Genomic DNA, 12,372 nt, shown 5'->3' with positions numbered 1-12,372 from the left:
AGCAGTTTCATCCCTGAACATCTGCCCTATGGAAGCCCGGGAGACAAGACAACTTGGATGAGCCTCGGGAACTTGATTTAGTGCTGAGAAGGATGCCAGACACAGTAGTCCAGTGTATGGCTCCATTCCGATGAAGTTCAAGAACAGGCAAGACGAATCTCTGGTGACAGACAGCAGAATAGCGGTGGCCTGCAGGGGTTGGCGCTGACTGGAGGGGGGGTGGAGGGGGGACTTGCTGGGGTGATGAAAATGAGCTACTGTTGGATCACTGTGGGCTACACGAGCGCATGCCGTTGTCAAACTCACTGAACTACACACTTAATATCTGTGCACTTCACTGTGTGTCAATTTTGCCTCAGAATAAAAGAGAGGGAGAGAGAGCAAGGGTGTGGTTTGTGAGCCATTTAATCCTCCTAAGGGGAGTAATTTGTTTCACATACTTTGCCAGTAGCAATTTGCACATAATTTCACTCTAAGCACAATCTTATTTCATCCACTCAAAAAGTAGGCTCAAATTCTCTTCATGGCAACGTATTTTAGTCAACTCAATCCAAGATATGGTTAAGTGTTTAAAAATCAGGCTACCCAGGCCTTCCCCATTTACTCTGAATTGACTAAAATACTGGGACACACTTAGAAAAATAAGGAAGTGAATGGCTGGATAAACAGCAGTTTCAGCCATATGACTTCACAGGCAAAGGCTAAAATTTCACAAATGATTGCCTCTCATTTTTCTGCACTCATCAATGAGGAAATAAGCACACGATCAATCCCAATAGCAAATAATTCAGAACTCACTCGGTACCACCACCTCCCTGCCCACAGATGCTCCCTGAAAGACGGAAGGTGGAAGAATAGAGGCATCAAACACCCAGTATGAACATTAGCGTCCAATTCCCAGGCCAGAACTTCCACCTACAGACCAGTCTGCTCACTGAGTGAGTGAGTGAGCGTCTCTGGGTGTGTGATCAAAACTAAACTGCTGTGTCGAAACTCCTCACACCACACAGAAAGCCCACATACAAAGCAGACAAAAGGTGACGTATTGCCGACCTTTCTTTTTTGGGATTGCAATATGCCTCTTCAATAAGCTCCATTTTGTCCAAATCCTTCCATTTGCCTCCATCCAAGAATTGCCATCGATATGGTAAATGGAAATGAACTTTATTGCACTTATCTAAAATAAAAACATAAAGAAATAAGACACCTTGGCATTAGACAGCACGGCCTAGTCCTGTGGTTCTCAACGGGTGCAGTTCTGATTCTGACCGGGGAACGTTTTGGAAATCTGTGGGGGAGACTTTGTTTAGTACAGTCCTATCTTAGCATTTAGATATGGAAGTACTACATGTTATATACATTTTACTTTTATGCCTCCCTTTTTTACAGGACATTACGCTGATTTTTAAAAAGACAAGTCAGCAGGTTACATTATACATGACTTTCATCTCATGACAGTGAAGACACTGATCGTAAGAAGGCGGAAGGCTCCACCCTGCAGGTAGCAGTCTGACTACGCCTCACTGCTATTCATGTGGCAGGCGGACGTGTCGTGGTCACATCAAAACGGAGCCAGCTTTAGCTCTACTAGACCCATCCCAACCCCAACACGTTCAAGCACAGGGGGTCAGCAGGGTGGTTCTAGCACTTTGATCTTTCTGCCTGCCAACATACTCACCTCTCCTCAACACACAACACACACCCTGAAGGTCTCTGAACACACTGCTATGCCCCTGCAGACGTACACACACTGGCCCACATCTACGGGTTCCAGCTGATGAATCCCCCGGGCTGCCCGAGGCCTCGCTTGCTCCCAGCTCTTCCCTCCTGCCTCACCTGGGCTCATACAGGGCCCTCCCCCAACCTTCTATACCCTTTGAGGTTCTGGTACATCCACACACAGGAATGTTGTGAGTGCGAAGGGAGACAGGAAAGGAAAGGCACGGGAAGCTCCGTGCGCTCTGATACAGACCTGCCTCCCAGACTGATGCTATGAGGTAGAAAGATACACAACAAGGTGCAGAATGCCTCTTTTTGGGAAAAAAAAGGAAATAGAAAAAAAAAAGATTAGAGATACCCTGACTAAATACACATATTTGGCCTGGATCGATGAGGCCGAAGCTGTGGTCCAGAGGTTACAACGCAGTAAGTAAGACCTTCTGTCCCCTCCTCAGGGCACTAAGGGAAATGATCCTTGGTAAGCGTTCAGTCACCGCCTCCAGCCACCACGCCACAGGTCCGTCCTGGATGGCCTGGAGAAAGGCTCTCCCCTTACGAAGGCACAACACCCACCACCTTCCAGGCTGACACTTCCTTGGGAAGGCCATGGGGGCCAAAGGCAGGCACTGCGCTCAAACAGCAAGCGCTTGCTTTCCGATTCTCAATCTTAGCTGAGCGTGGAGCCCCCGCCACTCCCAAGCCAGCAGGCGCCAGGAAGAGGAGGGTGCACGCAGGCTATCACAGCCACCGTGGCTGGCAAGAGCTGAGGCCCAGCTCAGCGATGAAAGCACGAGGCCCCTTTGCCACATCTGCCCTGGTCCTCCTGTCCCCTTTCTCAGTTTCCTTCCCTCTTTCTAATGTTCCTCACCCCACTGCAGCATTCCAGAGTCTGGGCTTTCCAGAAGGTGAGCCACAGAAACCAAATCAACTTGGCCAAGTAGCCACATCCACATCCGCTGTCTCCCTACAGCCCTTGAAACGACAGGCCACAGACAAGAATAAATCCAAAAGCACTAGAAAACAATGAAACGTTCTATCAAAAGATCAGATATATTGAAGAATTCCTAAAACTATGAAGCAGACAGAATCAAACTGATAGAGAAAAAGGAGAGAGAAAAACACACACAAAGTATGCAGAAGTCGTAAGGGCCGGGAGCTTCACAAACTCAGAGTTCAATGTAGCAAGCACAGGAAGACACGAGGCCCTGAGAATGACAGGGACTCCCCAGAGCAGGCTCCCCTCCGTGCCGTGCTTGTACTCAGCAACTTTGCTGTTTTGCCCATGGAATGGGAATGTGGACAGAAGGGCTGGAGAGGGAGAGAAGCCTGTGAGCGAGCAAGTCACCAAAGCCCTGTCCTAGGATACATGCCAGCAGCCCACCCCGCAACCAAGGCACACTGCCTCTTCCCTGCTAAGCCTGCCACGGGATTCTGAGTACCAACATGAGCAGACAACCACGAGTCACCCAAAACACAAGATAAAATGACACAGACAGGTAGCTAACTCACACAGAAGAATCGATACCTAAGGAAATAGAGAAAACAGATCAAGTTACAGTTAGACCTAAACATAAATGCTCAACCTACAAAACTTCTAGAAAACACCACAGGTGAAACATTTTTGTGGGCTTGGAATAGCTAAAGATTTTTAAGGTACAAAAAAACACACACCATCAAAAAATATTAAAATGGATATCAATATTAAAACTTAACATTCTTCAAAAGATACCCTAAAGAAAATGAACATGAAAGACAGACTGGGAGAATGTATTTTCAATGCCTATACCTGACAAAGACTTGTATAAAGAATCATCAAAACTCTTGCAACTCGATATGAGAGCTCAAATAAGCCCCCCAAAATGGGAAAAATCATAAAAATTCACAAAATACCACATACTGTATGATTCCACTTATATGAAGTCCTAGTAAAGGCAAATCTAATCTGCAGTGATAAAAAGGAGATCAAGGAATGCCTGAGGTCAGAAAATTGGGGGCTGAAGATGAACTCTCCAAGGGCCTGAGGGAAAGTTTTGGAATGAGGGAACCGTTCCCTATCGAGATGACAGTGATGGTTACACGGGCGACATATTAACCAAAACTCGGAGTATACACTTCAAATGGGTGCATTTTATTGTGTGTAAATTAGACCTCCACGCTGATTTTAAAAACCTACGTATGTGTATATATGGCACGTATTCCTTTAGCTAGCATTCCATTTCCAGGAATGTATCTATGGAAATACATGTGCTCAATGCAACAGCACTCTAATTGAATACTGCACAATTATTTTTAAAAACAAGATGGACTTACAGACACTAACATGAAAATTCCTCCAAGATATAATGTAAAGAAAAGGAAGCAGGTTAAATATGTGTCACATGCTCCAATCTGTTGAAAAATACGTAAAACAAGTATCATGACCACGTGGCATGTGTTTACCTTCACGGACGGCTGAAGGAGGACTTCAGACTTTACTCTATTATTTGACTCTCTTACAAAGTAAAATATTCATGAATTGCTTGGGTAGTTTTTAAAGACTGAAAATGAAACAAGAAGTTGTGGTTGTTTTTTAGGAGGAGTCACAAATTTTAAGAAGGAATCTTTCTTCAATCAAAGCCCAGGACAGCAGTAAGAAGAAAACAAAGGTTTAGTGAAGATACAGACACATACACACAAGAATTGTTACTTCTGGTAAAAGAGGGACTGTGGAGAGAAAAGCCCAACTTAATCAGTCATCTCCCCAAGAGCGAACGCGGGTGTCTCCTTCTCAGGAAGGGCCTGCCGGGTTTCTAAGCCACCTCTAAGGCTACAAACCCTCTTTATGAAGGACACTTATTTTGTTCTCACTTCACTGGGCACCCATGTCTCATGCACGTCTGTAACCTCATGCTAAGCTGACCAAGGGTCAACAATTGACACATACTTGCTGCAAGACCCAGTTATGTTCCCCAAAACTCATCTACAATTTGATTTTTAGAAACTCAAATTTAATTCCTCCCATCCTCAACTTGCCAACAAAACTGCTTCAGAACTGGTTTGGCCAAATGCCACAGCAGCTCATGATTAAGAAGGCCCGACCTTCTCTGGATGGGAGAGAGAACATCAGGATGGCCTCAGAGCAGAGCTCCAGGAATGAGACACGGTTATCCCACCTGCACATGGGTGAAGGGTTTCGCCAACTTACCTTGAAAGCTACAACTTTTCCGGATATGGTACAAACAGATCTCGTCATTCTCCTCTTCGTTAGTAGTAGTTGGGGACACAGAACCTGAACTGTCTCTTCTTTCTACAAAGAAACACCACAAAGACCTATCAGCCTCCATGGAAGCTTTATTTATGAGGTTGGAGTAGTTCAAGATACAAAGGAGAGAAAAGAGGACTCACTCATCTCCCTGCACAAAACAAGGGTGGGCAGGCTACTTCACAAAATCCTCTAGTGCTTGGGAGGAAAGCGCCTGACACACAGGTGGGTGTATGTCTCTGCTTTTCAGGGCTTGCCAAACCCAGGACACCCTGAGGGGTCTTTTCTCAGCTCGGGCTGTATACCCAGTTCACTGGGAGACCCATTTAAAAATACAAGGACCCGCTCTGTCCCAGACTGACTCAATCATAACCTCCAGGGTGGAACCTGGGGAGAACCGCTATCCCACACACTGAGACAGCTTAAGATTCCTTCTGGATCTAAGGCGGTGATGACACCAGAGGGCAAGTGAAGGGCTGCATTTTATAAACTGGATTTGATTCTAACAGCAAATACCTGTTAATGAACTATTAGAATTGGGTACCAATACCAAGAGAAAAGCAATAAATGGAAAGCTTACCTCTCAAAATAAAAAATCTCAAATAATTTTCGGTTAATTATCAGAATTTTAATATCAAAAGGGCATGTAAGTGATTTCAAAGTTTACCTTCACTTAGGAGTGCTCCAATGAGCCCTCACCTAATAATCATATTTCCCCCACCACACCTACCACCTTATAAGTATACAGGAAACCCTCCCTATTTAGTATCACCTGTCATTTTGTTACTCATCTTCCCTTTTTTTTCATGGGCCCCTCAAACATCCATAGGCTGGGCCTCAAAACCCACACCTGTGGAGCCCTGGAGGTCACCTCCCTCTTCCCAAGGGTAGGTTATCCTTCCCTCCGGTTCTATTAAGGCCATAATCCAAATGAACTCTTCAAGATCTATGTAAAGCAAAACCTGTCTACTTCTAGGCTTCATACTACTAAAGACATTAACCAAAATTAATTAAAGAAAACGTAAAGAAAAAACACATATGGCAAGGACAATTTTAAAATGTAAAACTCAGATAAGATCAGCGGGATAAGTCTGTTTGCTGATAGTCCAGACACTTATCTGGTATTTTAGGAAGGGGTCTATTAAAAATCCCAGATAGACACTGCAGAAATACAAAGAGTTTTAAGAAGTTACTATGAGCAACTATATGCCAACAAATTTGACAATTTGGAAGAAATGGACAATTTTCTAGAGGCGTACAACCTTCCAAGGCTAACTCAAGAAGAAACAGAAAACCTGAATAGACTGATTACCACCACGGAAATTGAATCAGTAATCAACAGTCTCCCAACAAACAAAAGCCCTGGACCAGATGGCTTTACAGGTGAATTTTACAAAGCGTTCAAAAAAGAATTATCACCAATTCTCCTCAAGCTCTTCCAAAAAATCCAGAAGGAGGGAAGACTCCCAAACACTTTTTACGAAGCCACTATCACCCTGATCCCAAAATTAGACAAAGACACCACAAAAAAAGAAAACTACAGGCCGATATCTTTAATGAACATAGATGCAAAAATCCTCAACAAAATATTAGCAAACAGAATTCAGCAATACATTAAAAAGATCATTCACCACGATCAAGTGGGATTCATCCCTGGTATGCAGGGGTGGTTCAACATCCGCAAATCTATTAATGTGATACACCACATTAACAAAATGAAAAATAAAAATCACATGATCATATCAATAGATGCAGAAAAAGCATTTGATAAAATCCAACAGCCATTTATGATAAAAACCCTTAAGAAAGTGGGAATAGAGGGATCTTATCTCAACATAATAAAGGCCACATATGACAAACCCACAGCTAACATCATACTCAATGGGGAAAAGCTAAAACCATTCCCCCTAAGATCAGGAACAAGGCAAGGATGCCCATTATCTCCGCTTCTATTCAACATAGTTCTGGAAGTTCTTGCCACAGCAATCAGACAAGAAAAAGAAATAAAAGGCATCCAGATTGGTAAGGAGGAAGTAAAGTTATCATTGTATGCAGATGATATGATACTATATATAGAGAACCCTAAAGACTCCACCAAGAAGCTATTAGAGCTGATAGATGAATTTAGTAAAGTGGCAGGATACAAAATTAATATTCAGAAATCAGTTGCATTTGTATATACCAATAATAAAACATCAGAAGGAGAAATTAAAAAAACAATCCCATTTACAATCGCTCCAAAGACTATAAAATACCTGGGAATAAATTTAACCAAAGAAGTAAAAGATCTATACTCAGAAAATTATAAGACACTGAAGAAAGGAATGAAGGAAGATATAAATAGATGGAAACACATATCATGTTCATGGATAGGAAGAATTAATATAGTTAAAATGTCCATACTGCCTAAGGCAATATACATATTCAATGCAATTCCTATCAAACTGCCAACGTCGTTTTTCACAGAAATAGAACATATAATCCTAAAATTTATATGGGACCATAAAAGACCCCGAATAGCAAAGGCAATCTTGAGAAATAAGAACAAAGTGGGAGGTATAACAATACCTGACTTCAAATTATACTACAAGGCTACAGTAATCAAAACAGCATGGTACTGGCATAAAAACAGACACATAGATCAATGGAACAGAATAGAGAGTCCAGAAATAAATCCACGCCTATATGGCCATTTAATCTACGACAATGGAAGCAAGAATGTACGATGGAGTAATGACAGTCTATTCAATAAATGGTGCTGGGAAACCTGGACAGACACATGCAAAAAAATGAAGTTGGACCACCTCCTTACACCATATACAAAAATAAATTCAAAATGGCTTAAAGACTTAAATGTAAGGTCTGAAACCATAAAATACCTAGAAGAAAATATAGGAAGAAACTTCTCAGACATTACCCGGAGTAAGATTTTTACTGATATACACCCTCGCGCGAGGGAACTAAGAGAAAGAATAAACATGTGGGATTATATCAAACTAAAAAGTTTTTTCACAGCAAAGGAAACCATCAATAAAACAAGAAGGGATCCTACTGAATGGGAAAAGATATTTGCCAGTGATATATCTGATAAGGGATTAATATCACAAATCTATGGAAAACTTACTCAACCCAACTCCAAAAAAACAAACGATCCAATTAAAAAATGGGCAGAGGACTTGAAGAGACATTTTTCTGAAAAGGACATACAGATGGCAAACAGACATATGAAGAAATGCTCAACCTCGCTAACCATCAGAGAAATGCAAATAAAAACCACAATGAGATACCACCTCACCCCAGTCAGAATGGCTATCATCAATAAATCAACAAACAACAAGTGCTGGCGCGGATGTGGAGAAAAGGGAACGCTTGTGCATTGTTGGTGGGATTGCAGACTGGTGCAGCCGCTATGGAAAACAGTATGGAGGTATCTCAAAATTCTGAAAATGGAACTACCTTATGATCCAGTAATTCCACTCCTAGGTATCTATCCGGAGAAATCCAGAACTTCAATTCAAAAATCTCTATGCACTCCTATGTTTATTGCAGCACTATACACAATAGCTAAGACATGGAAACAACCAAAATGCCCATCGGTAGATGACTGGATTAAGAAACTGTGGTACATTTATACAATGGAGTATTATGCAGCCATAAGGAAGAAAGAAATCTTACCATTTGCAACAACATGGATGGATCTAGAGAACATTATGTTAAGTGAAATAAGTCAGACAGAGAAAGATAAGTTCCATATGATCTCACTTATTTGCGGATTCTAAAGAAAAGAATAAGTGAATGAACTAATCAGAAACTGTTTGGGAGACAATGAGGAAAAACTGAGGGTTGCTAGATGGGCGGGGGGAGTGGGGGGTGGGGGGGAGGGTGAGGGGATTGGAGGGCAGTCGGTGACCACAGGATGGCCACGGGGTTTGAAAATTAATCTGGGGAACGTAATTTGGTGGTTACCAGAGCGTAAGGGGGTTGGGGGGTGGGGGATGAGGGTGAGGGGGATCAAATGTACGGTGATGGAAGGGGAGCTGACTCTGGGTGGTGAACACACAGTGTGATTTATGGATGATGTGATACAGAATTGCACAACTGAAATCTATGTAATTCTACTAACAATTGTCACCCCTATAAATTAAAAAATAAATAATTAAAAAAAAAAAAAATCCCAGATAGCACTACAGCTAACAAATGGGTTTGATTGTGCATGCCTGCGGGAAGCCATGCCTCAGTCACCAAGGCATAACCAGGGCCCAGGACAGTGGCTAGCACACGGCAAGCACTCAAATTTGTTGAATGAAAGAATGGGTAACCAGAATGGCCAGCCAACAGCTGATACTGTGAAATGCAAAAGGACACTAATGTGTCATAACCTCCCCGAGGGACCACGTTATTCACTTCCCACATAACAGGTACTCAAGAAATGCTTATTACAGAAACAGGCTCTGCTCAGAACCCGCCTGTGCCTATCACTAAGCCGGACATTCCTTTAAAAAAACAGTAATACTTCTCCTAGAAGGCTCATTCATTCAACCAATATGTGAGTGCCTACTGTGTGCCAGGCACTGTCCAAGTGCTGCAGATGAGCAGTAACAAACCACATTTACGACTTACACACACACACACACAAAACAAAAATCCATTTATTCATGTCAAGAAGAGAGCCAAAACTAAAATATGCTTCATTCACTCATTTTTAAAAAATCGAAACAGAACGCAATGCAAAGGACACCCCTAGAGTTGTGCAGCACCTCATTCCTAACTTTGGGGTGCCTCACTGAAAGGCAAGCTCTCCAGGGGGCAGAGGGAGGACCACACAGGAGCAGCAGTCTCCCATCTCAACGCAGGGGAGGCTCACTAGGAATTCATTCACCATCAACACCACCTGGCATCTTTCTAGAACGTACCTCTTGTTCATGACCATGATTTCAACTCATCCTCACAACCCCCACGAACTAGGAAGGGATCACTAACTGCATTTTACAAAAGAAGCAAAGACTTCTGCAGCCAGAATCCAGGGCACAAGCCCAAGGACTTACCCGAAGGCCCAGGGGCAGGGAGGGCCCCTCTGGCAGACGTGGAGCCCTTATTCTTGATGTCATGAGCATTTCTATAAATGGAAGGCAGCCTGCTCACCAGGCCTGAGCTCATGCCCAACTTCTCCAATTTTTCCAGAGTCTCAGAACTAGAGAAATCATGGGCTCTCTTACAGCTGGTGCCAAACCTGCATTCACCCTGTAAAAAATACTGGCAGACATGGAGTTTGATACATTGCTTCTTAAAGGAACAAGAGCCATAGCGTCCATCTCCTTTGTTGTAGTGAAAGCAGATCTGTTGACAGAAAAGAAAAAAGACGGCAGCTTAAGAAAGTCTCACAAGACACCACCTCCTACTGACCAGTTCACTGGTTAGAAGTTTTTCTAAAAATCTAGCCACTGCTGTGATTCTGTTATCCACACAGGCCACACAGCTGAGAAAGTCCCTCACTCTAGATGGATGGTTGTTAACATATGCCCTTGGCCAAAATGGGAAGCGGGTGGACAGCAGACGGCTCAGAACAAGCCCCTCCCCTGGAAAAATCCAAAGAACTTCAAACTGATCAGAGCTGCTCCCTTTACAGGAGACATTTTAATGCAAATCGCGTAACAGCTCCTAACCTCCCTTACACTCTACCTACACCCTTTCCCGATTCACCAACTATCCCCTGCCTAGACCCCCGTTTTTCCCAACTCTTTTTTTCTACAATCCAGGTTCTGAGAGGTTCTGAGAGTTTAAAGAATCTTAGAGAAGGCCAAATACAGCCCTTTCATTTCTCAAGGGAGCAAACTGAGACTCAGGGAAGTTAACTTGCTTGCCCTAGGTCACACAGCCATCTAGCACATATCACGGCTGTTGAATTGGGTTGTTGGCAAAGCTGGGACTTGAACTTGAATCAACTGCTCCTTCTCCTCTACACTCCAAATTCCTGTAAATGGGAACCAGGCCAGTGCCTACCAAGGGCCCACTCACTCAATTCATACTGAGCAAGCTTCAGCAGGGACCCCACTCTAAGAAAGGAAGCTCCACGGGAAAGGCCAGAGAAGGCTGGGCCCTTACCTTGATTCTGCCACTTATAAGCTGCCTGACCTTCAGCAAGCCCCGCTCTGAGATTCAGTTTCTTAATCCCCCAAACGGGAATAACCCCACCTACATTCCTGAGTTATTCTGAGGAGTACATGGGAAATACATGAAGTGCCTAATACAATGCCTGGAACACAGTGGGTTCTCGATTCACGGTGGCAGCCCCCAGCTGGTCATCTGATAAGGGGGCGAGCCAGAGAGCAAGTGTCTTGGTAGAAAAGCTGCACTGGGTCCGAGTTTATAGTCTCAGCTCCCATTTGTGTTCTGAACCAACCTGCACACCCAGGCTACACACTCCCAATTGGTCACCTTCTGATTCATTATGACGCTATTGACAAGACGATCTCTCTGAAGTGCGAACGCCCGCTCTCCAAACGCAAACCTACCCCCAACTCCTTCCTGGGATACAGAAGGCTGCCTGGATAAGCCTCTGCCCACCCATTTCTCGTTCTCCCCTCTCTAATACTACAGCCAGGTTGTGCTGACCTACATGTCGTCCCCTGACCGTGCCAGCTTCCCTCCTCTCTGTGCTTCCCTCTTCCTTCATCCTTCAATTCCTAAGCAGGCACCATCGAGGCCAGGACACCTTTCCCGCCCCCGAGACCACCGTGCTCATTTCTATTAGAGCATCTGAAACAGTGCCTCACGACTATCTGCCCACTTGTGTCTGACCCAGCTGACACGCCTCCTGGAGGGCAGAATGGGCTCTTTTCTCTCCTTATCACCAGTGCTTGACCCATAGTGGATATTCAACAAAGGTTAGCTGAAGCAAATCAATACTAATTTTCAAAAGACAAAAGAAAAATGTCAATACCTATCATGTGCCAGCCACTATGCTATGTAGCACCTTTCTCAAATGGGTGATTTTCATGGAATCAGACGGTAACATTTTCATTAAACTATACCACAATATCTTTGGTATATTTAAAATATACCCATCTAATTTGTTGCCTCATTGGAGGAACAGTGTCCGAGCATCTCATGTAACCCGTGCTGGCCATAGGAAGGCACCGCTCAGACCTGCGGCAGAGCACAATTAACTCTGCCCAGCTGCTGCCCTCTGGAGCCACCACTTTATTCACAGAGGCCACACTCCCAGGGGACGCTCCCAGCCAATGACGGAGCACAGCATTCTAGGGAGTCCAGGTTGCCTCCAACAAGGAAACCTTTAGCTCAGAACTGCCAGCTGGCCACGCAGAAGCTTTCCTGGAACTGTAGTCAGGATCTCTTCCTATCCGGTCCTCTTCCTTCCCCCTCTCCTGCCACAGATGTCAGACCTGCATCAC

At 44.0% G+C, this 12,372-nt stretch overlaps 1 protein-coding gene across 1 annotated transcript in view; it reads right to left on the bottom strand.

Moving 5' to 3' along the window:
• The window catches only part of PARP12 (poly(ADP-ribose) polymerase family member 12), a 34,970-nt gene that overhangs the window by 17,348 nt on the left and 5,250 nt on the right, over positions 1 to 12,372 (bottom strand). The window contains exons 3-5 of the mRNA XM_033099182.1: positions 10,006 to 10,297; positions 4,904 to 5,005; positions 1,054 to 1,177 (exon numbers count right to left, since the gene is read on the bottom strand). Coding sequence (XP_032955073.1) covers positions 1,054 to 1,177; positions 4,904 to 5,005; positions 10,006 to 10,297 — 518 coding nt within the window. The remainder of the gene's footprint in view (positions 1 to 1,053; positions 1,178 to 4,903; positions 5,006 to 10,005; positions 10,298 to 12,372) is intronic.

This window comes from Rhinolophus ferrumequinum, chromosome 26, assembly GCF_004115265.2.
Source record: "Rhinolophus ferrumequinum isolate MPI-CBG mRhiFer1 chromosome 26, mRhiFer1_v1.p, whole genome shotgun sequence".
NCBI lineage: Eukaryota > Metazoa > Chordata > Mammalia > Chiroptera > Rhinolophidae > Rhinolophus > Rhinolophus ferrumequinum.
This window is presented reverse-complemented; position numbering and strand designations above follow the sequence as displayed.